The 27,974-nt window shown below is 32.6% G+C and overlaps 1 protein-coding gene across 4 annotated transcripts; it reads left to right on the forward strand.

Annotated features, from left to right (window-relative positions):
* Positions 1 to 1,540: 1,540 nt before the first annotated feature.
* Positions 1,541 to 27,909, forward strand: LOC111001117 (multidrug resistance-associated protein 1). Of its 4 annotated transcripts, none has more exons than XM_045629415.1 (26): positions 1,541 to 2,004; positions 3,410 to 3,715; positions 4,244 to 4,510; positions 4,580 to 4,773; positions 5,015 to 5,200; positions 5,274 to 5,528; positions 6,272 to 6,512; positions 7,551 to 7,688; positions 11,059 to 11,208; positions 12,276 to 12,360; positions 13,299 to 13,493; positions 13,990 to 14,166; positions 14,676 to 14,809; positions 16,152 to 16,362; positions 16,849 to 16,965; positions 17,676 to 17,779; positions 18,095 to 18,238; positions 18,503 to 18,578; positions 20,904 to 21,127; positions 22,452 to 22,669; positions 23,108 to 23,306; positions 23,816 to 23,914; positions 24,170 to 24,372; positions 25,102 to 25,316; positions 25,747 to 25,913; positions 26,379 to 27,909. In XM_045629415.1, exons 1-26 carry the CDS (start codon positions 1,957 to 1,959, stop codon positions 26,571 to 26,573), a joined length of 4,548 nt encoding a protein of 1,515 aa, XP_045485371.1. In that variant the 5' UTR covers positions 1,541 to 1,956; the 3' UTR covers positions 26,574 to 27,909. The 4 variants fall into 4 exon arrangements, with proteins under 4 accessions (XP_045485371.1, XP_045485373.1, XP_045485372.1 ...); XM_045629417.1 differs by lacking the exon at positions 20,904 to 21,127 and adding an exon at positions 21,786 to 22,006; XM_045629416.1 differs by lacking the exon at positions 11,059 to 11,208 and adding an exon at positions 11,504 to 11,650.
* The last annotated feature ends 65 nt before the right edge of the window (positions 27,910 to 27,974 follow it).

Consider the following 27,974-nt stretch of genomic DNA (forward strand, 5'->3'; position numbering starts at 1 on the left):
ATAAATTCCTTTAGCAATAGTGGGTGGCGCCTATCATTTGTATTTTTTTTATTTTTTTTTATTTTTTATTTTTTTATTTATTTATTTATTTCACTTCATTCATAAAGTGACTTTGCCTCAACTCCCAGAAATATTCTTGTCAAACTTCTGTAGGTTTTGTGAAATGAATGATAAATGCATGAACGTTGCAAAAACTTATATATATCATCTGAGAATAGAACTGAAAATAATTTTTTTTTTTTTAGTAGTTAAAAGTGGGTTTTTTTAACGAATAAAGTAGCTATATAACATAATTTATTGATTTAGTAACTAAAATCAATTAAGATGACTTAGAAAATAATTAACCTATGTAGGTAGGTGGGCTCATTTTCCCCAATTAGACTCAAATAGGGTCCGTTTTGCGTAAAGGCTAATTTAGCCAGCCTAGTTTCTTCCAGAAGCACAGAAGTCTCCTGTGCACTTCACAGGCTTCATGGAGCGACCTTACTGTTCCGAGGATTTCCTTACGTTGTTTAGCCACAGCCTCGTGTTCCAGGAATACGTGGAAGACTGATTCCTCTGCGCTGAAACTAGGACAAAATGATGTTTATTAAGGAGACAATGCCTCGTAATTATCCCTATCATTGTTTTAAGATTGGTTCTGTTTAAGCTTAGAAGTCGCTTTGTCAGTTGTAGGTTCACTGCTGGCAGAGCCATTTTGGACTGTTTGCAGTCCGCACTTCGCGACTATCGTTGTTTCTGGAGAATCCAGGTTCGCACTAGCGAGAAGGGCAAGGGGAGGAGCGGATAAGATATAACCACTGCACGGCTCTGGCTGTCTCTGCTCTGGCGACACATTCACATAATGAACTATATATCATCATCATTTGTTTGTGTCTAAACATCAGTTTTTCTTCTCAATGAGTCTTTTGTCGTTATATAAATCAGCTCCTTATTTAATTTTAATATATTACATTGACTCCTATAAACCAGAGGTGGAAGATTTTATCTACAACAAGTGTATACATGAATCTGAATCAAGTGAATTATGAAAGGCAGATATAAATATAGTGACTAACTAAAAAAAGCTTGAAACCAATCAGAGAAAATATAATATAAAAAAAAACAATAGGAGACCTTGCAATTTATCTCTACACGTTTAATTAATAGTGTGTAATGTGTATGGGTGTACGACATACGTACTTAATTCACATTCATGTGCTCTTTTCCCTGTTGATCGTAAACTCATATATTATCAAATTCGGATGCTGGAGCTTTTAAGGATTGAAATATCAAATATTATATATTAGTTAGATACATATTTAAATTTGGCATTTTCTAAGTCACACAGTTCTGTAAAAACCGGTTTCTAAAATATAACAGTACGACGAACAGAAAGACTCGAATTGATAAATAAAACAAAAATAAATCCGGTTAATTATGATCGAACTTTTTTAAATTTCGTGATTCGATCAATTAGATAATATGTATTCTACGGTATGATAGGAGATTGCCAAACAAATCGTAATCGACAATGACAGGCGACACAGGTCTAATTTGAACTTTGAAGTAGACACTAGACACTAGACAGTCATCACCGGACTTGTGAAGTCGTTTCAATTTTATTATTTTGTCATTCCTTCCGTCTGCCTATTTAAATGAAGAAAAGTACACCTAACGTGTTCATTTTGGTTATGTGATCAATCGAAAGATCACATTATATATGCATATACTCGCATATGGTCGTTTCTCTGTGAACTAGTAAATAAGAAGTTATAAGTTAATTGCTTTTAGTTCAAGGAGTTTACGAGTTACTACATTAGATAGCATCTTTAGAAGTTTTTGCAGGTCGTGTAATAATTACCCTCCTACTGCCAACAGTGATTGAATTATCTTCTGAATGACCGGTTTATACCGTATTCTCTATACTTTTCCGTTGGAAAATAGTTTTATACAATAGCAGTATTATTGCTCACAATGGCCTACAACTCTTCGCTTGACCAATTTTGCGGATCAAAATTTTGGGTGAGTAACTTTAACGAAATATAATATTTAATATATGTATAATGGAATACAGTTTTTGGGAATTGATAATTAGAATATTTTTTAATATAATTTATCATATTTTTCACACTGAATTTAAGTTTTACTTGTTATAATTGTGTTACTGTATGAAATCATTAAACCCTTATTGTGAACATCCAAAAATAAATCATAAATTACAATGGGTACTTCATTTACGCCTAATATTTTGTATGAAATTATATGTTGAGGTAGAATCTTAAAACTCAGTGGCCATGACCTAAAGGTATTTTCTGTTTTGACATTGTTACTTAAAAAGAAACTGGTTTCATAAGATTATCAAATGTATGAAATAAATATATATTATATTGGTAACATACATAAATTTATGTATATGTGATTAAAAACTCCCTTGCTAGTAAGAACTAATTATATAAATAGCGACTTTGAATAGAGGGTTGACATGATTAAAACAGTTATAAATTCAAACTGTTTTTCTACAGTTTTAGGCTTTGTGATATGATAAGAAAAAAACTTTAAAACCACTATTCTTGCAAAATGAAGAGATACATAATGAATGTTGGGTGTTAAAATTTAAATATTAATATAAGGGTCTCCCCTAGTTCATACATAAGAAATCATAAATCATAGGTAATTTCCCATTATAAGAAATCATATGTCATTCAATTTAAAAATCAACATTAGTTTGAATAAACAGGTAAATGTAAAGCATTCAATATAGATTAGAGGTATGCAACATAAAATAAATGCATATTGATGGATTGTATTTTGTCAATATTTAATTTACTATTATAGAATTGAAAGAACCGTCTAGAAATATTGCCTTAAAGTAATAATTTAATATTTTCAATTAATAAATAAATGATATCCATTACAATTATATTGCAGTACATTTTCATATTTTTTAAATATATTACATATTTACATTAATTATTTTTTTGTTTTTGAAAAATTCAGAGAAATAGCTTATTTATAAATTTATTTTAGTTTTACAAAAAGTATTAATTAAAAAAAAAGTTTATGACAAAAATTTATCTTTTTGTATAAAAACTAATCTATATCCTGAATCTATAGACTGTTTTTAACTTATTAGATCAGATTGGATTAAGAAATATGATAAATACAGCTGCAAAGTGCAAAACTCAAGCTATCAAAATTCAATCTATATACAATATAAATCTGTTAGAATAAAAAATATTTTTTATATCATCCTTTTAATGTTGTATAAAGTTTAGCCTGGATTTCCATTACCTTATAACATTTTTAAAATAAAACAACTTACATTAGATTTTTTGAAAGTTTAAATGATATAGTTATTTGCTTCATTATATCTTTCAATTTAAGTAATAGTCAAATGACTAAATTTTTTGTAATAATGCCTTTTTAGGATAGCAACTTAACATGGAATACAGACAGTCCGGAATTAACTCCATGTTTTCAAAAAACTGTGCTTATATGGATACCTTGTGCCTTCCTTTGGGTTGGTGCACTTTTGGAGATATATTATATTCTAAACAGTAAAGAGAGAAATATACCATGGAATATATTTAATATTAGTAAACTTATACTTACCATTTTATTAATTGTACTTAAATTTGTGGATCTCGGTGTAACTGTTCATAAAGCATCAAAAGTGGATGAAGAAGTTTTTAATGTCGACTTCTATGCTCCCGTAGTGAAGATACTGACTTTTGTAAGTATTTATTTAGTTAATAAATTAACTTAATATAATATTTTGAACAATTGCTCAACTAACCATCATTTATATTTGAATGATGATGACTACCTATTGGTAGTAGTTTTGGAACACTTATAATGTTATCAAATGTGGGATTGTCAATGATGTCTATGATTAGAATTTATTAAAGTGTTTGACCCTGAACTAGTTAAGAAAAAAAGCTTTTGTTTGTATTAGTTGTTATAGGCTTTTCTTGTTTTATAATTTTTTGTACATTTTAAATTTTAATATGTAATTCTGAATTTGTAATGTCTTTATTGAAGTCTTCTGAGACACTTAACAGTCTAAATAAAGATTGTGCCTTATCTAAGTTAAACCTAATAGTAAATATGTATGATATATGTACATATATTTTGTAATAAAATAATTAAATAAATTTTCAAAAAAGTCATCATGACACAATCCATTTTAAGGTCAATTTCATATGTCGCTATCATGATTGAATTTAGGTACAGCTAAATTGCAGATAATGTATTTTTTAAGGTTTTGGCGGCAACACTTCTTTATTACAATAGGAAATGTGGTATGCGAGCATCAGGAGTATTGTTCTTCTTCTGGCTATTGTTGATACTTGCTAGTCTACCACAATTCAGATCTGAAATCATTGACCACCAACAATTGGCAGAAGATGAGAATGTACAATATAACTTTGTCAGTTACATGATATACTATTCATTGATTCTACTAATGTTTGTACTGAACTGCTTTGCTGACCTCCCACCTAAGGATTCACCGTACAAATTTGATAAGGTAATTGGGATGCAAATTTGTTGTAATTATCACATTATTGAATTATCTAAAGTGATATATTTTTAACAGAACCAATGTCCAGAAACCGCGTCGGGGTATCCGAGCCGTCTTACTTTTAGCTGGTTCGATCCCCTGGCACTGACAGGGTTTAAAAGAAGTTTAGTTGAAAGTGATCTTTGGGCACTGAACCCGCAAGATTCGTCTGAGGAAATCGTTCCACGATTCGCTAAGTACTGGGACAGAGCCTTGAAGAAACGCGATGCGTAAGTATGATACAAGTTATAACAAATTTTTATATAGCCATCAGATCATATAATCTGCATTGTCATGTTTCATCAATGAAATCGAAAACGGAAGATAACACCAACGATGCCGTACAAATACGACATGGCATTATAACGCGACCTTGATGAAACTTTGAACGACTAAAATTACATCATAATTTTTTGTTGCCTATTATTTTTTACATTGTAGTCATTTATGATATAATTAATAATGTCATAGGGCAACCGGGACAAAAGCTACGTATAGCAAGACGTCCGCCAGCGTCAACTTTAAACCTGAAAACGAAAGGAAACCAGCGTCAATTTTACCGGTTCTTTGTTTGGCATTTGGCGGAGAATTCTTTTTCGGCGCGTTACTGAAACTGGTCAACGATGTGATTATGTTCGTCTCCCCACAGCTGTTGAGGTAAGGCTCACGAGCGGAGAAGTAGTACATGCTAAACACCTGTTTTTTTTTCTAATATATTTTAATATTTCAGGCTCTTAATAGGATTTGTTGACAGTAATGAAACAATATGGAAAGGTTATCTTTACGCCGTTGCACTTTTAGCGTGTGCGATAGCGCAAACGTTGCTATTAGCCCATTACTTTACGAGAATGTACTTAGTGGGTATGAGAATAAGGACTGCATTGACGAACGCAATTTATCGAAAATCTTTACGCATATCAAACGCAGCCAAAAAGGATTCTACAGTTGGGGAAATTGTGAATTTGATGTCTGTGGATGCCCAAAGGTATTTAGAAACCTGATTTAGGACTAGGGAGACTAGATCATGTATAGTGTGTTTATCATTGTAACTAAGTAGATGTCCTTTGAGTGATAACAATATAGCGTAAATAAGCATTCTTTTAAACCACTTACAAATATTTAAAAATTATAACACATACCGATATCAAATAGCTTAGTCACGTAAGACGCGTCATCGTCGAAATTAAGAATCGTCATTATAAATATGATTTGTAGATTTCAGAAACCTCAATGATTTGCAGGAACTAAAATTATGGTGTAATAATATGTAATTGTTTTCGCTAAGTAACAAAATCCAAAGTAAATTTGTATAATTTAAGTATTAAAACTATTTGTATTATTTAAAAAAAAGTTAATTTGAATATCATGTAGGCACTTTATTACAAATATGGTGCAATTAGGACAGAAATATCCTAGATAATGTACATTATGTGTTATCCTAGTATTACATTTCACTGCACTACTGCATATCTTCAATTCAATGCAATATCAATACGAGGCTCTAGGCTGGTTGTAAAAATGCTATATAATGGTTTCCCATCCGAATGTTAAAGAATTATAAATCAACCCTGACCTAATTACAAAACTAGAGACAGTTACACACAATTTAATTCTAAAAGCTTAAACTAACCAATTACTGGCAATTAATACATACAGTAAAACTCAAAACACAAACTAAAAACTCGTTGCATAACACGTTCGATTAATTTGGTTTTTTTTTCATCTTAGATTTTTGGAGTTGATGGCTTATATCAATATGATATGGTCCGCCCCTCTGCAGATAACCCTCGCGTTGTACTTCCTCTGGGGTATTCTGGGCCCGTCTGTTCTTGCCGGCTTGGCTGTTATGATCGTGCTTATTCCCGTCAATGGTCTTATTGCTAACAGAGTTAAGACTTTACAAATAAGGCAGATGAAATATAAGGATGAAAGGGTAAAACTTATGAACGAAATTCTCAACGGTATTAAGGTAAGATTTAAAGCTTTTCAAAGTTGTATTTACCTTAGGAAATAGTAGAGTAGCTTATATTGTTTTTTAGTGTCTTATACAATGAAATTTTAAGTATAGAAAAAATATCTATCTAAATACATATATACTATATATGTCTTAATCGGTCAAAATTCAAGATACTATATAGTACAAACATAGTTTTGTCCTCGGAAATGCCGCCTTTACTATTATAGTAGTGAGAAAAATGTGCATTAACATTTATAAGTAAAAATATATTTAAAAATAATGAAATTTAAATGTTATGAAATGTTCCGTTCTTTTTTATCTGTTGCCGTTATCAACCACAGTTGCTTCGATTAAGTTCGACCTTCAAATCTATCAAGATACCTTGCCTTTTCGCCTATAAACCACAGACTGCTTGATTTGGTTACGAATTCTTCAATACTCTCACATGTTATGTTACGAACGTCTTTACTAAGCCAAAATGTATCAAAATCGGTTCTTGCCTCAAAGTATGACAATGTAACTGTATAGTAATATCTCCAGTAAATAAAATATAATGATTACTATTACATTTCGAATTCAAGACTGCGTGTTCGATCTAAGCATTGCACACTATTTAAAATAAACAATGTCAGTCATAAATTATTCCAAAAATGTAATTGGGAAAATGTATATTGACTTATTGTAAATGAAGGAGAGTTAGGTTTTCTTGCTTTGACGTTATATAGAAAAAATAATAACATTAACATTCCAACTTATGTATATGTCATTTTTCTTTAAAACGACCAACTACGCGATAAGCTGGCTCAGTATTTCAGTATAGGATTCAAACCACAATTCATTTCTCAAAGGTGGAATGTTTACTTAGAACAATATTAAGTAATAGAAAATATATACCAATAGACTTTAAACACCTGGTTTGGAATATTGTTAAACGTATGCAGTATTTTTAACCGCTTACATCATAGAAACTTGTATTTTTTTCTAATAATTTAGTTACCAAGCCACTTTCGTCGGTTTGTCGGATTATATTTCAAGTTCTGTTTTTTTTAGGTTTTAAAAATGTATGCTTGGGAACCTAGTTTCGAGGATCAAGTTATTAAAATCAGAAACAAGGAGATGTATGTCCTCAAACAAACTGCGTATCTCAATTCTGCAACAGCATTCATTTGGTCGTGTGCCCCGTTCCTGGTAAGTTAATATTACTATTATCATTACCATAGTACCATAAAACAAACAATCTCATCAATTCTATTTTAAGTTTCTATAGATATAATTGCTTTGATTACAGATTATAAAATAATAAACTATAGGTACAGAGTATGTAATTATAAAGTCAGGGACACAATTATAGACTATGTTAATACGGTAAACTTATAACAGATGATATTGTCAATGTCACTCAGATCTGAAAGCTTATCGTGTCATAATAATACAGGTTTTAATGTAGATTTATTAGATATTTAGACTTTGTTACAAAAGTAATTAAGATATAGCAATTAGCGTTTAAGTAAAACCTATAGAATTAGTCCCACGGCTGCGTCTGTCTGTGAGAACTGGACAAAATCAAAAACAAATGAACGTACGATACGTTTTAAACAGTTTTCACGAATCAATGTGTCAGTGGGTTTATAATAGTTTTGTTTAAATACGATGTATGAGTATAATTCATTATGAATTTTACATAAATTGGCTGAAATATAACGGTTATTTCCAAAAGGGTCAATAAAATCCTCGACAAAACACGAAATCCACGGGGCCAATGCTGCGGGCTAGTTAAAAATTATATTTTGTTTTTTTTTATGTAATAACTACGCTATCTAATAATCACGTTAAAGCAGATTCACAGTAACTAACTAGACCTAGACTAGAACATTTTCCTCAATGCAGTCATTCATTGACAGAGCACCGTATATACATGTCAAAGTGATTGTATGAGGAACGTTATTCTATAATGGAGAAATTAGAGCTGTTAGCGGTTTAGAGATTTTGCGATGTCACCATTATTACTAAGTACTTAGTTGTTATCACGGAAATACTATTTGTGTAGTATTTTGATAACAAATGGAGCCATATGTTTGAAGCCATAGATAATTCTGATAGTGCAAATAATCTAAAAATAGATAATATCGCTGATTGACTTTTCGAGAGTTATTTACTTTAAAAAATATATATATTACATAATACTACATAAATCACTTTACTATTGACACTGGAAACCAAAAAAGGTAGTTTACGTATTAACGCCACCGCGGCAAATTTGGTATCGATTTTGGATTCCGTCGCCCGAATTTGATGATAATATTATTATTTATTGTTTGGTTAAGTTAGGTTCGTATAGTAATATTTTATTTAAATAACTGTTTCCGGTTGCTAACCATTAAATTTTTGCCGCGTTGGCGTTTATACGTAAGTACTCCTAAAAATTGCATCCTCGTTAACTTAGCTATAAAACAATATTCTAAATATTATGTTTAAGTAATCAATTACCATACAATAAAAAAACTTATAAAATGCTTTAGATCAGTGTAGGTTGTGCACTAATGGTGAATGGACTACCCATCCTGTCTATGTACATTTTCTCGCTCCTACAGTAAAGGTTAATTAACGGAAACCGGCATTGTAGACCCAAAAAAGACAAAGAGACATCGTGTGTCAGACACACAAGGACGAGTACCTACTTGCTTATTAATAATAATAATTAAGCATTTTTTATTTCCATATCCTTAAGTTTTATTTCAAATGTTGTAAGTATTTACTAAAAGCGATATATAGCACCACTAGATTTTTAAAAATAAATATGTTAAGAACAAGAACTTCTCTATAGATACAGAGATATGATAACAAACCTAAAACCAGAAACAACTGTTCGTATCAGTCTTCTTCTGGAAACAAAGTTTCACAATATTTCTTGATAACAATCATGATAAAAGTATTAAGTATGATTTTAATGTAAGGTAATACAATTATTACCTTATTTAAAATCATAAATGTGATTGCACCAAATCTGTGTCTTTGTTAGCTATGGATTACTATTGATTAGTTAATATCATGTAATCAATACTATCTACGCTATAATAGTTATCAAAGATATACATATAAACCTGACAATGTTCACACACTGAACAATGTTAGCTTTTATACTATACTACGAGCAGCACTTTTCTAAATTATATCCATTGGTATGTGCTTATGTCATTATTGTAACACACTAATTGAAAATGTACGACGGAATCAACCAAAATAGTCAGAATTCTTAAGAACTCACCGTATGATTGACGTTGACCTTAATCTAATGTTGTGTTAAGGATAGACTACAATGAGGAAATCTAAAAGAATCATAAAATTCTTTTTGGCTATTTACACATTACTTATCATTTACATATTATTATAACATTTACTTTAAACGAAAACAACAATCTGCAAAATCATTCAGTAAAACTGAATACCGTACAAAGTAATGGCAATGCCTCATTGAGCTTCTTCCCCCTCTATTGAATGTACCCCCTGTTCAGAATTTCTCTGCTAGTGTCTACTAAATAATAATAGTGTTTCAGTATCTGATGGATACGATGTAGTTTCACTTACATATTCAAGTTGAGTTATCGTATTCGAGGACGTCACTCGTAAATAATATATAATAGGTAATACTGTGACCCTGACATTTTGCTTAGTATGGCCGTAACCTACAGACGAATAAAACTAAAACATATTTAAATATAAAAACTTTATCAAAATTTAAATTCTGTTTATCCTCTACACTGCTTACGTAAAAAAAATGCGGTGATTGACGGATGAGTCATAATCACATTATGTATTTGTATCAATATTCCCAATATATAAAGGCAACCGTGGTTAAGAAGTAGGTTTTATTTAGAATTCATTCTATGCTTTCAATCCCAATTTATAACGTATCATTTTTGGTAAAGAAAATAAACATGACTACACTTCGTCCCATCTTTACTGTTATGCGAAAATAATGATTTAACTAACCTCCTTGGGAATATACGGACGACTAAACTGTCATGATTAAAAGATCAGTAAAATAGTCGGAAATGTGTCTGACCCCGTTAGAAAATGATGGGAGTTATTGATCAAAATTGCTTTGGTTTGAGTAACTGATACCAACAAACCTACTTTTTATGGCGGGGATAGGTGGGGCGGGGCATGTTTCGCATTTCCACGATGTGACTTGTTGCCCTTGAATGCCTACTCTACCATAGAACGTTTGTCCAACTTATATACAACAGGTTTATATACATATCAATATCACAATCATTTATTTTTAATTTAGTAATTTACGTTTTAGGTTTTAAAGTTAATCATAGAACATCTCATATAGAAAGAAGATAGAGGTCTAATAACTATTCGTTCCTTTTATGTATCAAATTTATTGCAGTAATTTCGAAGTAAATAAACATCTTTCGATACATTTCAAACATTCCCGATTTCACAGCGGGATCTAAAGGAATAGTAGCATTTCTTTTTTCTAACCCATTCACTCATACACTTGTAAAGTTAACAGTAATAATAGATTTAAAATTAAACTTATTTTTTCAAGGTTACCTTTCTAACTTTCTTCACTTATGTGATAAGCGATCCTGAAAATCATGTTTTGACACCAGTCAATGTGTTTGTGTCGATGGCTTTGTTTGCCACGATGCACCTGCCTTTAGGGTTACTTCCGATCATCGTGGTCACAACCATTGAGGTACATCTAGATGTTCTGACAGACTAGAGCTGTCCAGGTGTGGTCTTATGCATGCATCGCAGAAATATCTAAGTACTCATTTAGGTCTATTTATTCGCTAAATCCATACATCGAAATTCATATGGGGCGAGGTTGTAATGGAGTAATTATTTAAGCGTTACCGATCTTAAATAATTATTCTAAGGCGTAATGCCGTTTAATTATAAGAATATTTATATGCTATTAAAATTAGTGCTGAAATTTAGCAGTACCTAACATAAAATAAGCTGTTATATTAACTGGTGCGGTACCTCAGGTGTCACTGATGTCATTCGGATGTTTTGTACTGGTTAACGACACTCAAGTACTGGATTCTAAGACGGCTTTTGTCGCTCTGTCTCTTTTCAACATACTACGTTTTCCACTATCCATGCTGCCTAACGTTATATCGAATGTGGTGCAAGTAAGTTATTTATCCTATATTTATTCACGCGCTAATTCATCATGAAGCGCATCACATTAATATCTTAACAAACCCACGTTCGCTATCCAATAAATTTGTCCTACACTCATATTATTTTTTAAGGATGAGAAGTTAAAAGGGACAAATATTTGATAACGAGCTCTATTTGACATTTTTAAATCATGTATGTCGGAGATTTGGCGTTGCTGTCAGCTGTCACTGACGTTATATGTGACAGAGATTATAAAATTAACAGCGCCAATGACAAATCTATTTAAAACCGTTAGGACTAGTAGTTTATTTGATTTGCCAATATAGTTCTATAAATTAAAGACTTTTTATTGTCGATGATAGTGTAGATATCTAGAGAGAAAACTGTAATAGTAGATACTTACGGTATCACTAATACTCAAATAAAGGCAAACTAAATAAACTTCTTGTATTAACGATTAGAGGGGATTTGATTTTGTTAATTTATAAGCTCTTTGTCATATACACACATACACATTGAGAGCTGATAGTAACGCCATTTTAACGCACATTTATTATTATTTTCCATTGGTGTCAGGTTGCATGCCCCTTATTTGTACATATTATGGAAATGTAATCGAATTTCATTTTGTAGACCGCGGTTGGTATAAAAAGATTAAATAAATTCATGAATGCAGAAGAATTAGATGAAGAATCGGTGGAACATGACCCGAAGGATCGTAAGTATTTGAAAATATTTATAGATTCCAAATGTATTTGTATTTCTGTTGTTGGAACTATCAGGAGGCACAGAGAAAAGAAAAAAAGTCATAGATAGCCGCGCTCCTCTAGACATACTACAAGCAAATATTTTACACTTGAAAATACATACTATGTATATGTTTTTTTTGTGTTCATTCGGCGGTGGTTCGCGGTTCAACAGGCATCTCCTGAATAGCCGTGCCTTGCAATAGACCGTAACTAAACATTAGGTGGGATTGCAGCCAATCGTCTGTTAAGTTTAGAAATAAAATCAGGAGAATTCATTATAATCTATTAAAATTCACCAATAAGTGTCTAAACGGCGTAATTCCAGATATTGTAATTTGTGGTTTATTCGTGATGTTTCATTCATAATCTGTTATGTATTATACCAATGCAATATACCGAATTCACCTTGACGACCTTTTTAGTAGACTTTTATTCAATAGAAATAAAGATCGGTTATCCAAAGCGTTTTTTACATATGTCAGTAGTAATTCTAACTGATATTTTCGTTGGAAGCTTCTCAGTAATCAGGGTGGATAAGCACTTATTAATGTAAATAAATGTGATTGTTTCGCCCTATATATATAATACACACTTGAGAAATTATATATAAACTGCAACTGTGTATTTGTGTTATCTCAGGTTAATCACTTCAGTTAATTCAATATTGCCACAACTACTATACAATTCTGTGTTGCTTTGTTGGTAACGCAGAATTACTAAAATGGTTAGGTTTGGACTCTGCTTCTGTTGACATTAATTTCCATTGAGAAGACAAACAGATTTTCTTCTATGTGCCTTCCCTAAGCTGAATAACGCAACATATTTATATGGTAGCTGGATTTAGTACAAAGTTCGACCAAAGTCTGCAACCTTATTTATCTGTCAGTAAGATTCACTTTATTTTCAGCTAACCCATTATCGATCGAAAACTGTAATTTCTCATGGGGAGACACGGCTGAACCAATTCTAAAGAATATCAATCTACAAGTGCCCAAAGGGCATTTAGTTGCTGTCGTAGGCGCCGTTGGTTCCGGGAAGAGTTCTCTTTTGTCGGCTCTACTTGGTGAAATGTATAAAACATCAGGAAGAATTAATACTTACGGTAAGAATCGTGGTATAGAAGTTTTCGAAGCGAGGGATCTTTCATGATTACTTTTCACGCCTTCAATTAGATTATCTATAAAGATAATCTCAAGGAATGTCGTGGACTTTCTCGGCTTCCTTTCCACATTTCATTGTTTGATGTACATTATTAGACATTACGAACTATTGACATTCACTTAAAATATATAAGTGTAAGTTTTAATTCTAATTGTTTACATTTTCGTGATTAAAAGCGTAATAGATAAATGTTATTTCTTAAATTTGTAACGCAGGCATGTCGTGTCCATGAATAAACTTGACTTTTTATTTTTATTTTAATATTAATTTATTTTTAGCCTTAATTAATTTCCTGATCCACTTATATGTATGTGTTAAAAAAGTAAATATTTTTAAAAGTTAGTATGTATCAACCATCTCCGGTAAAGGCCTCCTCCAACTTGTCTAATATAATGAATTAAAATAATACTTATGTATGATATGTGTTAAAATTTTAGGTACAGTCGCATACGTACCACAACAAGCTTGGATCCAAAACGCAACATTACAAGACAACATTTTGTTTGGCAACTCACTCGATAAGAGCAAATACAATAATGTAATTAACATGTGTGCACTCAAACCAGACTTCGAGATGCTCACAGGCGGCGATCAGACCGAAATTGGTGAAAAAGGTAACTCTATCTCTGTTTGTTCTCTCTCTCTCTTCTCTCAAATTTTATGCTCTTTATAAAAACCCATGAGTCTTCGTTAACTTACATTTTTATACATTCAGTTATTGAATTAAACATTAATCCAAACCTTAACCAAAATTTGAATTATTTATTTATCTTTTATCGTTATAGTTACCGATTATACGTTTTGGTGTAACAATGTTTATTAGAGGTTCAGTTTAGGATTTCTGGCGAACCAAGAATACTTTTGAATGGTAACGCAAAAATGGGAAATAAACTGCAAAAATAACGCATGCGACAATTCTTTTAAAATTAATTAATTTCGGTTGTAGATTCTACAACACCAAACAAATTTGAATCATTAAGTTTTTTGCAAGCAAGAAATTAACAGGTAGCAAATTCACGTCAAAATGATGAACGATATAAACTATTATTTTTATGTGTATGCCTCATGTATTGGGATAATAGCTCACACAAGATTTGTAAATAAGCAATATATTTTTAATTAGGTATCAATTTATCCGGTGGGCAAAAACAGCGGGTGTCATTAGCTCGCGCCGTGTACTGTGACGCCGACAATTACTTCTTGGATGACCCGCTTAGCGCCGTCGACTCTCACGTTGGGAAACATATCTTTGACAAGGTACCTACTGTTTTAGTTGAATTTTTATTAGCTTTAATAAAAACTGTATTAATCAATTATTTATATAAATGTTAGGTTTTACACATTTTAAAACAAAGTGTCGATGGACAAAACTACTTAACGCCCGAGTTCTAGGGCTTGAAACGAAAAGATTTTGGCCATGCGCGATCTACTAAGACCAAACGAATTTCTGTGAAAAACACGAGCAAATGTAATTCCCAAACTAAATCCCATAAGGTTCACGACTGTAGAAAATTGATATTGTCTTAAGTATATTACGATTCCTGTGTTCTACAGTGGCGTCTATTTCGTGCAGTAATGAAAACTAAATATTAAGAATATGCAATTCATATCACTAATCAGCAAATAATAATCTAACTACGGTTGAATAAATCACTTGTTATCTACTTTTTATCATCATGTGGTAACAGCTGCTTATGCCAAGTATATATCACCATCTATCTCGTGATTCTTGGCTCCAACTTCCAACACCTATTGTTTAGAGGTCCTTGACCACTCAATCCCACCAACACTGCCACCGCTTGATAAAATAAAAGAGAGAAAATTGTGACGTCATAGTTTTTAATAAGCTATTGTCAATTCCGGAAGTATCGATTTATTGATAAAGTTTAATAGGCTAAAGAAGTAATTAATTGGTCTCATGATAAGATAAAGAGGCCAAGCCGCCACGAAATACATTCCCATAATTATCTACGATCAAGACTGATAGTTAAAGTGATTGTTCTTGTACCGCAATAGAAGTCACCCACGGGGAGCGAGGGGTGGGTAGGTAGACTTTACTAATGCCGCCAAGAAAATAAATCAATATAAAATTTATATACATCTTTTGTTTATTGCAATAGACAAACATAATATCGAACTTTAAAATATATACTGTACATTTTAGAGAAAATAATTAACTTTTGATACCGGTCGCAGAGTATCGAAATTGTTTAGCGTTACCAACTCATCCGGTTTTAAGACCCAAAATATGTATTTTAGCAATAGGCTATTTAGATCTGTCAAGTGGATTCGACTATAAGAGTCTTCCGTTTTGTGACACATAACAGTCATATAAAGATCGGAACTAATACTAGGATAAGATATTTACAAGTTATTTTACTCCAAAAAGGTTTTATAGACTATTATTAGTTCCGATGTATTGTTCTTGAGTGATTTATATAATATAATAAATTATCGAGAGTAGAATACTCTCGAGAAACATTACCCTTGACTTGGGAACCTTACTATATAATGAGATTTTGTTTAACCTTTAACCGCTAAAGTAAATTTAACATAAAGATTAAATGTCAATTATATATAAAGTTTATTTCATTAATAGGTTATAGGACCAAATGGGTTGCTACAAAACAAGACCCGTGTATGGGTCACTCATCAAGTGTCGTATTTGGCCCAAACTGACCTTGTCGTAGTGTTACGAGACGGAGAGGTTTCAGAAGCAGGCACATACCAACAGTTGCTGGAAAAGAAGGGCGCGTTTGCCGAGTTCCTTCTTAATCACTTGAGCGACGCTGAAAGAACATCTCCGGAAGGTTAGTGATTCTCAATTTGTAATTTCGGTCTTATAGTTGTGTGGGACACAAATTTCCATAGACGGGATATTTGTGACCCGAATTTTATAATGCTTTTGTATTCCATAGTACTCAAAAGACATAATTAGATGTTACAGTCTATATATAGTAGATTATATCTTTAAGAGAAGTGAAGTGTTGAGTAAAATTATGATGATGAATCGTTCCTTTAAATATTAAAATTATATAATAAAATTAAAACATATTAACATTGAGACAGCAAATCTTATTTATATTATTTAAATTTTATATTATTTGAGATTGTAAAGATGAAATTAATCTATTTACAAATATATACTTCATTTAAATATTTTACCTTACATAGCCCTTGACATAATTTTAAATCAATGATATCACAGTTTTATGATAACTCTGCAAGTATTTTTTATAAATAAGATACCGCGGGGCACAGTAATTCACGTTTTTATCATTTCAATATTTTTTCAGAATTGGATGAAATTAAACAAGACTTGGAAAGCAAATTAGGAACAGAGTTCCAGAACAAATTACAAAGGGCTCGATCGCTATCTGAGAGTGCCTCTGAAACTGAAGTACCCGCTGGAGGTAATTTATTTATATTATTACGCCTATCCCGAAGGTGTAGACAGAGACAACGGATCTCTACTTGCTACGATCCTGATATACCACTTTCATGACATGCACCATGCATACTCGCTGGAGTACCTTCATTTATATAGCTGCAAAGAACTATTGAGTCAGTGTGGAAAGAGAATCGGCGCGACGGTTATGCGAATTGCGAACTAATATTATATGTCATATCACTGTATGATGCAAAATTTTCTATACCTTTAATTTGTTTTCTTAGTATTTCATAGATAATTCGCGCTGCGACGACCTCGACACACGATAGTTCTCTTTCCGCACAGAGACGATTTGCCATTATCGCGTTATTTTAAAATTACATGAGGTGGTATTTAGCTAACGCTAGCAGCAATTTTATTTTTTCATTGGTCCTAACAAGAAATTTTACGTTATATTAGCCATAAAGTTTTTCTTAAAAAGAAATATAACTAAACTAATAAAAAAGGAATCCCTTGGCGCTATTCCCTTCTAGGCTCTTAGATTTCTGTTAGCCTTCTGTGCCTGACACGTCGCCGACTTATTGGGTCTAAAGCATGAGGTTTTTCTTCGCTGTGCGAGTAGTATTTGGTCGATATTTATTCCTATTATGTAATAATAAGAAATGAATAAACTATGTATTACAAGGCGAGTTACTGGGTGTATTTAAAAAAAAATATTCTTATATTTTGCAGGTGACAGACGTGAAAGTGTTAAACGGCGAACTCCGGAAGACAATGCTGAGGAACGAAAGGAAAAGAACAAACTAATTGAGACTGAAAAGGCAGAAACTGGAAGTGTGAGTACCTCTTTTAAGTTGCTTTGCCGTTATCAATTTGTCTCTAACGTTTTTTTTTCAAAGACACGACTAACGTAGGAGGTAATTAGACTTTCCTTAATTATTATGTAATTTATAAATTATAAATCATTAATGTACGCTTATATATTTTAAAGTACGGTTGTAATTCGGTTTTTATCGATACAGTGATTTATTCCATAAATTCTAAAAATATGACAAAAGTACCAAAGCTGGGTAATAGTGAATAAAGATTTACGGTGTACTTAACCGAAAATGTCATACAAACGGTAAATAGCCAAAATGTATTCTTTTCAGGTAAAATGGGCAGTTTACAAGCAGTACTTAACCAGCGTTGGTGTGATGGCGTCATTGGTAACATTCATCATGAATATGATTCTACAAATGTTCCAAGTCGGCTCAAATTACTGGCTAGCGAAGTGGTCTAACGATGATCAAATGGTATTATTATTATTCTATTTATTCATCGTCAAATAAGTGCTCAAATCAGGGGCATATAAAAGATGAAAATATATGTTTCAGCTCTATATAAAAAGCCCTTATTTGCACATAAATGCCTTGTCAAAAATCATAAAAAAGTAATATTTATACATCCATTGTGATATTATCATACATCAAGCTCCAAAAAGATTTTAGTTTTATAAGTTTTTCCTATATTTGTTAGTCGCAAATCCGCGAAAATTATGTACCGAATATTTCTTACAGATGGTGAATGGTACAGTGAACAAAGCGAGGCGTGACTTGTTTTTGGGTGTATACGGTGGTCTTGGCATTGGCCAGGGTAAGTACCACTTCTACCACCAAAAAAAAAATAAAAATTTAATATTTTGTAAAAGCTTCGTGTACAGCATATTGTACGTAGTTGGTCCCAAATTTCTGTCACTGGCACATCATTTTTAAATTTCGAACATGATTTTATTAAAAAAAATATTGCATTCTATTTTTGAATGTTTGACTATTGTTTTAAAACAAAAAGCAATCACGTTCCGTAATTTTTCACGATGTTGGACATTGAAAGAAAACTGAATAGCTGTTATTGCGTTGCACCGCTTAGGGCACTCGCCGAGTACCATTTTGAAGTTGCTCAAAAATTACGAATAAGAAGAATATAGCGCTTAGGTTTGTGTACCGTACTATTGATGGGTATAATAAAGGCTCTAGTGTAGAGGACAAGAAGAGAACTAGTCGGCCACGCATCGCAAGAACACCAGCAATAATCAAAGCTATCAAGGCACGATAGCAAGAAATCCTGTCCAAAATCAGAAGTTGATGGCTTTGCTTAGGAAAAAAATTAAAAGGTTTAAATGGAGATCTTGGTCTACGAGCAAGAGTGGGCACTTAATGCTCGTATAAAAGCAATGAAGCTTAATAGTGATATCATCTTTAGGGACGAAAAAATATTCGATATTGAAGAAAAGTACAATAAACAGCATGATAATAAAGTTGCGAGGGTGGAACATGGCAGACTCGGAATAATAATAATAACCCAGCCAGAGTTGGAAGTGCCCTATTACGGCCCAGCTGGTTCATTTTTGCGAAAAGGGGGTCAAATGTGTACCAAGAGACGGTTTTGGATCGGCTTGTCAAATACTTGCCTAGCGCGTTATTTGCGGGACATCACTTCGCGTACAAGCAGAACTCTGCACCTGCACACAAAGCCAAGACCACTCAAGCCTGGTTTGAAAGTCAAAACATTGACTTAATTAGACATGAGGATTGGCCTTAATACTTTGGACTATAAAATTTAGCAGGTCTTAGAAAGAAAGGTCTGGTCTGTCCTCATAAAAATTAGAGTCTGAAGTTTAAAAAAAGCAGTAACTGAAATCGACATAAATATGGTGCGTGCTGCGATAGACGACTGGCCGCGAACGCTTACGGCCTATTAAGGGAGGTCATTTCAAATATATATCCTTAATTAATGTTTTATAAATTGATATATCACTCTTTAAAAACTGATCACTACTATTGTTTTTATCACTATTTCCATTTATGACAGAACTTTGGGACCGACATGATTGAACATTATAAATACGTAATTTATAATGTTTAATAAAAAAAAGTTATGCCAATAGATATTCAAAGCAAGAAACATTTTATATCAATTAAAAATTCAATAGAAAATAATAAACTGGATGCAAATTACCAAACTTAAAAGTTTCTAAAAGTAGATGACGTGGCAAGAAGATGTTATTTCTATTGGTTTATCTTTTGACGGCACATTTACTATCTATAATAATAAGAATGTACATTAATTTAATGGAATTGCTGGGTGAGGTGACCTGTACGTAATGAATACATTATATGATACATATAAAATGGGAATGCATTTTAGGGAAGGAATCTAATAATATTACTTTTAATCGTTTTAATCATCTCATATCCGGTAAGAAGCGACATCTTATGCATGCTTTTAACATAATTGGACTCTATTTACTGTCTTCGTGCGTAAAATTAAGAAAAATTTCACTAACACTTTGAAATTTGGTATCTTTCTATATTGGGTAAACTTGTAACAGTATAACATTTGTAATAAAATCAGTGCATGCTATATCAAATTATTATTTCCAAAAAAACATGTATGGGTACACATGGGTACTTTTTAGTTTAGTTTTAGTTATATTATACTTTATAGATTATATTGTGACAAAACGTAATTAATTATATTTATACAAAACATTACTTTTTTGTATAAATAAATCTCCGTATTCTCTCGGAAGTTTAATCTCTATTTGTTTAATTGGCCTGATTGTACAAAATTTAAAAAAGTTATGTATATAATATATAAAACCTTTTAAAATATGCCCAGTTTGTCCAAACTAATCGAAACGTATCTCATTCAAGTTCAAGATCCATATAGAAATCAGACGGTTATATTATTTCGATGAATTTCAATTAACTTTATTTTATAAGAAAATGTCAAACTCGTTAGTTCACGTATTTCACTAATTCTCTCAATGCATATTAGTATACTATCGTGTATTCAAAGACTTTAGTGTCATAGGTAGATCTTTGCGTCGGCATTTAAGTCGTGAATGAATGATATACGGCTCGTGCGAATGAATTCGGCATCAACGGAATCGAGACCAGTATTGAATTGTTGTGTCAGTGGTCACTGTATCGGTGTCGTCGCTGGCGTTATATCTGGGCGCGTTGGTTGCGGCGCGTACTCTGCACTCTAAGCTCCTATCGGGCGTTCTTCGAGCGCCATCTATTGGCTTCTTCGACTGCACCCCTACTGGAAGAATCCTCAACAGATTCAGCAAGGACATCGAAGTACTAGACAATGTCCTGCCCATGACGCTACGGGGATGGACAGCCTGCTTCTTCTCGGTACGACGGCGAGACGCCTTATGTTTTAGTGCATGATGTATATATTAGTGTTAGAATTAATTTGTAATTTCTTTCAGAGCAGAGATCGCAGATTTTGGGATCAGTTTATATTTAGGTTTTGTCTAGTTTAGAAAACGTTTTTAACTTCTGTGTTTGTCTGTTTTTAATTCAGATACAGATTAATTGTATGGTACCTGCCACCCGTTGAATTAAAATATTTTTTTTTATATCCTTGATATATTTTCATTTTTCTATAGCATTGTATATATATAAGACAGACAGACACCTTTTTGTTATTTGTTTCTTTTGTACTTTGCTCTATAAATGTAGAACCGTCTTATTAGCAACTGACAGAATAGTAACTGCACTGTGAATTAAATAAAATGTGTTGTTGAAAAGAAGTATATTAAGTTTTACGCTCTCATCTATTGCTTTTCAATAAAACTCTAATTTTATTAGCTGCATGTCGTTGTTAGAAACATCGCAATCATCCAAAATTTACACCATCGTAGTCTAGAGCTATCATTCTCCCAGTACGGTCATCTCTCACGATACGAAACAAGTGAAATTTTCAATTGAATTGTATAAAATGTATTCATTATATACGGGGCATCAAAATTTTATTCGACAGATTTGTATAAATTGGCTGATTTTACAGCTATCACATCAGTTATCGCCTCACTAATGCTGTTACTGGGTTGTTGGAGAGCAGCGAAGATCTTGCACGAGGGTTTAATAAAGAATGTTTTAAAAGCGCCTTTACAAACTTTCGAAAGAACGCCCATCGGTAGAATACTGTCTAGATTTGGTAAAGATGTAGATGTTGTCGACACAACGCTGCCAATGCAACTCTCCGACTGGTGGTTTTGTGCAGGACAGGTAAACCTTAAATTGGATCAACGCATTCGTCATTGTCGTTTGGGATTTGTATCAAAGCTCGTCGACACATTAGGGAATTGTAAACGTAATAGGCCACCAATTTTTCATTTACTGTACATGTTCCGCTTGCCTGCGCTTCTGTTCTAATTTCAGTGTGTTATATGTGTTTTTTTTCCTTTGTTCAACTAAAAGCTGATCCCAATCATGCACATCAGTACTCTGAGTAATCTCCGGGTAACTTATCAGAGGATATTCAGTAAATTTTATCACCAAAATAGGTTTAATAATATCCATTTCTACGTTATACGTTTTGTTTTTTTTTCACGTGGTTCATCAGTATTGCTTTTAATTAATTAAAAAAACAGTGTTGTAAATATGAGTTTTTAAGACCTGTTTTAAAAATCACGGGTGGATAATAAATTGCTAATTATGTTCTATGATCTAGGTTCTTGGCACGTTGTTCGTCATAAGTGTATCGACGCCTATATTCGTGTTTGTGATATTGCCCATCGGGGTAGTATACTACATTATTCAGCGTTTCTACGTGGCCACATCCAGACAGCTGAAGCGGCTTGAATCCATTTCTCGTTCACCAATTTATTCACACTTCAGTGAAAGTATCACTGGTGCTACTACGATACGAGCCTACGGTGTTACTGAGAGGTATGTTCAGATCCATGCCATATGTGTTAGCAAGTTAGTAAGACAATACAACAATATGAAGATTTTCTTTTCTTGTTGGTTGTATGATTGGCTTTGTTTCATAGGAATCTGTTGTCAAAATAATGCAACAAGATAGTTAATACAAAAATTAAACATATTTAATTATAACAAGTTACTATCCTGGAATGAAGGAACAATCAAACAATCAGGTCATCAGCCTTCTGTGCCTGTCATATGTCGATTTTTAGATCTAATTCAAGCCGGCTTCGTCACGATAATATCCTTCATGAGTTGTTAAATATGTACATAAAAATTCAATAAATACACAGCCGTGATTCGAACGTACAAGGTTAAGGGAAGCTCGCTCGTATCAACCGCAACACTGAGTAATGGTTAACTACCATGGCAATTAATTAGGTAATTATTATAACTTCATAGGTTTGTCGAAGAGTCAGAACGCGGTGTAGACCACAACCAAGCATGTTATTACCCGAGCTGCATCGCAAACAGATGGTTGGCAATCCGCTTGGAAATGATTGGCAATGTCATTATATTCTTCGCTGCATTGTCTGTCGTACTCGGCCGCGACACCATCGACCCTGGCATTGTGGGGCTCTCTGTCACCTATGCGCTACAGGTAATTAAATTCTTCCTTAAACTCTGGGGAAGGTTTTTATGGAGAGAAAAAAAAATATTAAAATCAAAATGTGTTATCTAGTGCTAAGATTTTTATTACTGAAAAGCGAACAGTTACTATTGGGAAGCATAGCCTAATCTTCCTACATGTTAGTATATGGCTACTAAAAAGGTAAGCTAACTAAAAAATCATATTAAGGCAAAACGAAATTCACGAGGCCAAAGTGTGAAATTAAAATATTTTCAGGTACAAATCATATCCCTATTAAATATCTTTTTATTTATCGACTTTATTTCTAACATATTATAAACATCGTAGTAAAGGTCCCATTGCTTATGTCTTCTTAAAACTGGCTCGGCCATGTTATTTAAAATTTATGAATTAAAAATTAATGTTTGTATGTAACTATAAACTTCGCACCTCAAGAATATTATAATTGAAATTATTTACACATTTTGTACACGCGTGTATTATCGAATTTCATAGATTATATTAATATTCCATTTCAGATAACGCAAATCCTGAACTGGCTGGTTAGAATGACATCGGAAGTTGAAACCAATATTGTAGCTGTTGAAAGGATAAAGGAATACTCGGACACTCCTTCGGTGAGGCAACTTTTAATTCTACTGTCTATTAATACGAAGATTTTCAAATATGTAACCATATTTAGTTAAATAAAAATAACAAATAGCTTTTCCCTTCTTTTAATGATAAATTTAAATTTTAGAGATTTTCTTTCTCGCTATTTTGATTTGCTGTAACAATATATGTATTTAAATGACTAATGAAACAAAATTATATATATATCCATAAATCCCTAAACTCGAAGCTCGAAGATATACATGACACTCATGTTACAGGAAGCAGCCTGGAACCTTCCAAATGGCCCAGGTTCCACATGGCCCGAAACAGGTGCCTTGCAATTAGATGGTCTAACTATCTGCTACCGTCCTGGGGAACCCGTCTTACGAGATTTGACCTGCACTGTGTCACCCCGGGAGAAATTGGGTATCGTCGGACGAACCGGGGCAGGCAAATCTACGCTTACGTTAGGCCTATTCCGGTAAGTTTTAAAGACTCGAGCACTTTTCGGAATAAACCTGCGGCAAAATTTGGTCACAGTATATCAAAGTAGATTGCGAATATATATCAACTTTTTTTTATTAATTAATAAATATTAATTCAATATATATAATTCAAATTAATCTTACTTGCCGATTCAAAAAATATAAAATTGTTTATTTGAGTACTTTATTTAACAAAGATTAAACACTTCGTCTTTTTTTTGAGATTTGGCCTGGTTAAAGTTTTCTCTAAAATCATACCAAAAACAGTAGAAGCCAAAATTACAAGTGTGACAAGGATTTCTGTATACGTTTGTATACCGAACTTTTTAGACTTAAACAGACTGACGATCGCGATTTGGATTGGATGTTATTTTAAAATAGGTCAGTGCGCATGTCCGGCGAACAGAAAAAAATCAATGATCGATCCAATTCACTGATACATTGATAATTTACAACATGTCTATGATTTTGCATGACATTGTCATTCTAAAAGAATTAAATCATGCTCTTATTACATTATCTCTGACACTGTAAGGTTATGAAAGTCAATGAAACTTGGGTAGGTATAGTGTCTTATTCAGCTAATGGCGATGTGTATCTCCCCCGTATATATACATATTAAAATTATATTATTCTTATAAACAGAGAGAAACGCATTTGCGTCTGTTACTCGTATATATGGAAATTATGCACGTGCCACTATACCTTTTTTTATTTATTTTCAGCATCGTAGAGCCAACCAGCGGTAAAATAATGATCGACGGTATCGATATATCGTCTATTGGCTTACACCAGTTGCGCTCACGCATCACTATCATCCCTCAAGATCCCGTTTTATTCTCTGGTACTTTGAGGCTGAATCTGGACCCCTTTGAGACATTCACAGATGATCAAATTTGGAGGTCACTCGAGCATGCCCATCTGAAGGCTTTTGTACAAGGTATGTCCTTTAAATTTAACGGTGTCATATTTTCTATAGTAATGTAATAAAGATTTGTAACGTATTTGCTCAAAACGTTTTTTTTTTCACTATAAGAATACTACATAAGAATACATTTTCCCTGAGGAAAATGTATTTCTATGATATTTTCTAAAAATTAATGTGGAGCCAGACATGCAAGATTTCGTCTTTTATTTTCAAATGGAATCGACATTTAATATTGATTAGTACAAAAAATATAAATTTAATCTCTTAAATTGGCATTGAACTTAATGAACGTTCAATGTAACATATTTAAGGCAACAAAAACGACGCAGGCATTCATAAATATCATTGAGTGATATTTTTCACCATTCCTTAGTCTTAAAAATAAACTACTAATAAATTACTTTATGAAAAACTGTAAAGTTATATTGTCCATTATGTTTAGGTCTCCCATCGGGTCTGCTCCACGAAGTGTCAGAGGGCGGCGGTAACTTGTCTGTGGGTCAACGGCAACTGGTTTGTTTGGCCAGAGCTCTTCTCCGTAAGACTCCATTGCTCGTATTGGACGAAGCAACGGCCGCTGTGGACCTTGAAACCGACGATCTTATACAGGTATGTACTATCGGCCTACCCCGACTTTGAATCACAAATATTACGATTGTCACGAAAGAATGTAGATTAGACAATTTGAACCTTAGTAAAATTAAAGTGCTCCTTTGTATTACTATTGAGGCCTAAGTAATTCGGTCTAAAAACGTCTATTGATATTAGTGCCGTGATTTTTTAAAATATAAAGCTCTCAAAAATATAATTTAAAAAATATATAATAATATACGCATTTTCGAGGATTCCTAAATTATTAAAAGCATAGACAATGTGTGGGTAAAAAAGTAAATACATAATTACTGTTGACGTTATAAGAAAAAAAATACTAATACTTGAATAGTAAGATAAATGGTTACAAACATTTCTTTAGTTCACATTAGTTTAGTTTAAGCACAGTGAGTGCTTTAACTTGCGAAAATATTTAATCTGAAAATGCGCAATATCTGATAAACTGTTTTTTTTTTTTTTCAGAAAACAATTCGTACAGAATTCGCGTCATGTACAGTACTAACGATTGCCCATCGTCTTAACACAATCATGGACTCGACGCGTGTAATGGTGTTGGATAAGGGCCAGTTGGTGGAGTATGCTCCTCCCGAACAGCTGCTGCAGGACAAGAACTCCATCTTCTACAGCATGGCAAAAGATGCTGGACTTGTCAACTAGCCTTCTTTGTATGACTTAAGCTTAACATTTACTTTACTATATTTACTACATTGAAGCGATTTACATGGTACAGCTGAATCTTATAAAAACATCTAAGGAGTTATATATATTTTGAAATATGTTAAGGTCACGTTTGCCTAAATCGATATTTCTTGTCACAAATAGTGGGTGGTTTTGTCCAGATTTCTATACAAATATTTTGAACATTTTTCAGAAATTGTTTTAACAATATTTATCTTATGCGTAATATTAAAAAGCTTATCTAACAATTTTAAACAAAAAATGTTTTTAAAAGTCTTCCACTATGTGTGTTCTATCATAATTTTTCCAAGATTTCAGACCTAGGCATTATCACACACTCACACACACACGCTCACAACATTTTTGAAGGCATGTCGTAACACACGCGCTCAATTTACGTAATTTACAAGAAACAGTGTAAATCTCATATATCCTAAATAGTTTCATTAATTTTAGATCTTTATACTTATTATCTTCACAGCGGATAAGTGTATTTATAAGTGACTTTGCATATTTATAAATTATATACAATATTAATAATTTCGAATTCGTCCAACATACATCGTACGATAAGGATCGTTTTCCAAAACGTAGACATTTAGTTTACCGATTGTTTAAACAAATCTTAATTAAGAGTTCATTAATATAGACTGAAATGCGCCCTTAGCCAATCTTTACCGGTTCACTTAATGTCTGCCAGGGGAATGTATGGGACATTCGCCTTGTTCCTCGGGATTTCACGAGGAACTTCTAAAATGTGTGCTATCGCCAGTTGTTTCTTTACAATATTTAGGTAAACTTTTCCATACTAAATATTTATGTTACTTTAAGTTTTCACGTATTTTTGCGCTAAGGGTATCGCTATCGCCAGTCGATAGAAACTATGGTAATACTACTTGTAATTGTTAATACGTTTACTAATACGTTTTGGATTATTGGTCTGGGTAAAAGATTACAAAGCATAATAAGAGATTTTTTTTGAATGGCTTTATACTTAAATTAAGTACTTAATGTGCAATGAATGAAGCAATAAAACTAAATAAGACTGAATTCGAAATTTCTACTTAAGGATACTCGATACTTAACCACGCTATTATAGATTAAAGGAGTACTTGTTACACATACGTCCACTTTTTAACTTAAAAAGTACTTTACTTTGGTTAGTATATACAGCTAAACGGGTATGGATGTTTAAGCAAGAACATCGGATATGTCAGATACCACAAAAAAACCATTGGTTGTGACGGAAGCATAAGAATGGTTTTTTACTTGAAATTTTATTTCCGATGAAGATGGTTAAGAAAAATATTGATATGAATATGAAAAATAAAAATCGTGGGATTTCATTCGCGAGACGGTCTTTACTCTGGATACATTTGT

Source organism: Pieris rapae, chromosome 9 (assembly GCF_905147795.1).
Source record: "Pieris rapae chromosome 9, ilPieRapa1.1, whole genome shotgun sequence".
Classification (NCBI taxonomy): Eukaryota; Metazoa; Arthropoda; class Insecta; order Lepidoptera; family Pieridae; genus Pieris; species Pieris rapae.

Bases quoted from the DNA above. Each gene is read 5' to 3' on its own strand.
- LOC111001117 (XM_045629415.1), top strand. From the start codon at position 1,957: ATGGCCTACAACTCTTCGCTTGACCAATTTTGCGGATCAAAATTTTGG. The intron at 6,513-7,550 runs GTAAGATTTAAA...TGTTTTTTTTAG, and splicing joins AAATTCTCAACGGTATTAAG to GTTTTAAAAATGTATGCTTG. The intron at 7,689-11,058 runs GTAAGTTAATAT...TATTTTTTCAAG, and splicing joins GGTCGTGTGCCCCGTTCCTG to GTTACCTTTCTAACTTTCTT.